Source organism: Pundamilia nyererei, unplaced genomic scaffold (genome assembly GCF_000239375.1).
Source record: "Pundamilia nyererei isolate P.nyererei 1_Seehausen unplaced genomic scaffold, PunNye1.0 scaffold00026, whole genome shotgun sequence".
Classification (NCBI taxonomy): domain Eukaryota; kingdom Metazoa; phylum Chordata; class Actinopteri; order Cichliformes; family Cichlidae; genus Pundamilia; species Pundamilia nyererei.
Genome location: NW_005187427.1, coordinates 3,273,350 through 3,276,696, shown reverse-complemented (window position 1 = coordinate 3,276,696; position 3,347 = coordinate 3,273,350). Strand labels below are relative to the sequence as shown.

General features: G+C 46.9%; 1 protein-coding gene across 1 annotated transcript; it reads right to left on the bottom strand.

Annotated features, from left to right (window-relative positions):
* Positions 1 to 574: 574 nt before the first annotated feature.
* Positions 575 to 3,059, bottom strand: pou4f3 (POU class 4 homeobox 3). Its single transcript, XM_005727795.1, has 2 exons — positions 2,863 to 3,059; positions 575 to 2,511 (listed from the first exon to the last, which is right to left on the bottom strand). The coding sequence occupies exons 1-2, from the start codon at positions 2,983 to 2,985 to the stop codon at positions 1,579 to 1,581; spliced, it is 1,056 nt and encodes a 351-aa protein (XP_005727852.1). The 5' UTR covers positions 2,986 to 3,059; the 3' UTR covers positions 575 to 1,578.
* Positions 3,060 to 3,347: the final 288 nt, after the last annotated feature.

Sequence of the window (3,347 nt, the reverse complement as noted above, 5' to 3'; positions counted from 1 at the left end):
TACTTAGATAAACAGAAAAGAAAATCATAAAAACCATTCCCATCTTTCCTGCGTTAAACTGTGGTACAGCCAATGTCTCCCTAGAGTTCCCAGAGTTCCCAGTCAGGCTTCTACTTCCAACTCTTCCACATTACTTCGTTTTATACCAATATATAATTAATATTGCATCGTCATTACTTAATAATTTCAAAGCCCATGCACGGTGACATGAGGGCATCCATAATTAAAACCGTGCTAATTAGAGAAAGGGGCCATAAGTAGCGTGTAGAGGGCGCACACAGTCAGCGCTCTGCGGTGTGAACATCGCTGTAGAAACGGAGGCCCGTCTCTTTCTTTGGTCCTTGTCGGCTATCATATACAACGATACATATTTAATTCCAGCAGAGGTCTGGGGATTTATAAATAAAACAGTCTGGCGAGGTCCCATAAAAACAAACTGTTTACAATGAAGTTATGGCCCATTGGTTCGGCCTGCGATTTGTTCGTCACGGTAACGACTCTCGCGCTGTAACTTCAAGAGTAAATGAATGCAGCTTCATAAGTCACAGAAATAAAGTCGCCCCAGTGGGATTTTAAAAAATAACCGATAATTTATTAAGTTTAAAATTCACACATGTTTTTTCCAAGTGAAATCAAGAGTGAGAAAAAATAAATAGTTAGATCAGGTGATGGAGGCCTGTATACTGGATATATCTCACCAATATGATAAATATACAGCTCACCTGTAATGGTCCAAAACACGTTCACATCAAAATATTAAAATATAGCAGCAGCCAAAGCCACACGTCTGTGCCTCATATATATATAAGACGGTGTCATTTTCATTTCTAAATAATTAAAGATATCCAGACTCACAGTGTCATATACCTTGTGAAAGAGTCACTGTTGCTTGTGCGTAAATTACCTTCACACAGTTCACGAAGAGAGCTGATTAGTTCGCAAAAAAGAAAAATACCAAGAAAAAATAGTGATTTAAAAAGGTGAACACACTGAGGACACATTCCACTGAAGTTTTCAAAAAGAAAAGAGGTGAAAAAGAAAGCGGTGAAAACGACATATAGTTCAGTGTATATGAGCCAGTGATGTGGAGGACAAACTCAGGTCTCAACCAATTATCTTACAAAATCGTATTTTTTCTTTTCTTCTCGAATTCCTGAAGACTCTGTCTGTCTCTTCAGATAACATCAGTGTAACATTTAAACAGCCCATAAATGCAGCCTCCATGAACTCCAAGTAATGGTTTATAAAAAGTGAGTTAATAATCCCTGAATGTGACAAATTGTCAGGGTGAATTTCCTAAAAATCCACATTTAGAGTGTGCAAGATACAAGACAAACAACATCAAAGTCATCCTCCTTACAGATCTATAACACATTTATCAGTCCCGTATTAATAACAAAATCGAAAAAGTGCAACAATGAAGAGTGCGTGACACGAAATGGGGATGAAGTAAAAGTCTTTCTGGGAGCAATCCAAAATGAGACACGTTGCAAAATCCCTGTTAGTTAGGTTACTTAGGCTATTATTAATCACTCGATCAAAAATGTAGTAGGCTATTTTATTCATGATCTGTGTAACTCAGTGCACCGCAGAGTATTTCATTCGTTTCTGTTTTTGCCGCTGGTTGCAAAACCACACTCGAACCACGTTCTTTTTCAGGTCCAGTTTTTCGGCGATCGCCGCAATTTTTTCCGAAGAGGGTCGGGGCTGAATGGCAAAGTACGCTTCCAAAGAGCGCTTCTCCGGCGCGGCGATGGACGTGCGCTTTCTTTTCCTTTCGTTCCCGTTGAAAAGGTCCGGCTTGCTGCTTTTCTCCCGGTAGGCAGCCTCGGCTTCCTCCAGCCAGGCCTGGAGAACCGGCTTGAGCGCGATCATGTTGTTGTGGGACAAGGTGAGGGACTCGAACCTGCAGATGGTGCTCTGGCTCAAAGACCCCACTCCTGGGATCTTGAGGTTGGCCAGAGCTGACCCGACGTCCGCCTGGGTCACCCCGAGTTTGATCCTCCTCTGTTTGAACCGCTCGGCGAAGGCTTCCAGCTCCCTGGGATCCGACTCTACGTCGTTGACGCAAGCCATACCGCCGTGAACGGAGAGGGAGTGAGGGTGGGCCATAGTGGCCATCGCCTGGTGCAGCTGTCCCATAGTCTGCAGGTGGTGATGAGGGTGCTGGTGGTGGTGCGCCGGCGTGGTCATCCCTGGAGGCTCTGGGGCACCCATCCCGGTCACAGCCAGGCTGGTGGAGAGGTGGTCCAGGAGGTCTCCGGCCTCCAGGGTCTGTCCGAGGTGGTGGTGGTGATGAGAGGCGATGGTGGAAGGAACGTGGGAGATGGGCACGGTAGTAGAGGAAGAAGATGAAGCTGAGGTGCAGGGGACACTGTTCATGGTATGGTAAGTCACGTCTGGTTTGAACGGGTGACTTTTGCCGTGAGAGACAATGCTGTCAGCAGCCGCCAGAGCCTCTGCCCGTGCCAGCAGGCTCTCATCAAAGCCTCCGAATATATTGCCCTGCAGCTGCAAGCAAGAGTGCGCATACTGGAGTCAGTGGGGAATTCTGTCAGGCAGCTCTCAGGATCTAAAAAACATTTTCCAAAGGCAAGCAGCGCCGAGGAGAGAAGAGAACCCTCCTCAAAGCGCAGGTCATAAAAATTAATATGAAAGCAAGAGCATTGCTTGAATAGACATGTGGATGAGATGGGGAGGATGGGGTTGGGAGGGGGAGGGGGGTACAGACAGAAGAGAGAGGGAGAGATAGCGGATAGAACAAAGTCCTGTCAAATCAACTTTACAGACATTTCCAGTGTGATATTTTCCCCTTTCTCTCACCCAGTATACTCCAGTCATTCTCCCCTGACCTGAACGTACCTGTGGGGCGGGCAGACAGACTCTGCGCATGCCCTCCGAGCCTGAATGCAGGCCGGGATACTTGGGCTCGTGCAGAGCCGGGTGCATGGAGAAGTGCTGCTTGCCGTTCATGGTCATCATCATCCTCCCTGCAAGCACCTCGCTAGCAGTGTGGCCCCTGACATAAAAGTTGGGGCACGGACAGCTACACGGCTCCTTTGCTCTCCTTCACCAGACTGAACAGTTAACATCAGCAGCGCCTCCCGGCATTCCCCTCTCCCGCTTCCTCCCTCTCCCCTCCTCCTCTTTCAGTCTCCCTCCTCCCACCCACCCTCTCTTCTGCTCAACTTACAGGTTGCAGAATCGTGGACTCTGTGCGCAAGCGTCTAAGAATAAGCAAAACCAAAAAGCCCCACAATTCTTTAATTAAAAGGCTATTTATCGACGGCATCCTTGATATTTGGAGTCGTGTAATTTCCTTTCCCCTGAGATATAGATGTGTATTA

Coding starts and splice junctions, on each gene's coding strand:
- pou4f3 (XM_005727795.1), bottom strand. CDS start 2,985: ATGATGATGACCATGAACGGCAAGCAGCACTTCTCCATGCACCCGGCT. Junction 2,512..2,862: donor TCTGTCTGCCCGCCCCACAG/GTACGTTCAGGT, acceptor TCTTGCTTGCAG/CTGCAGGGCAATATATTCGG.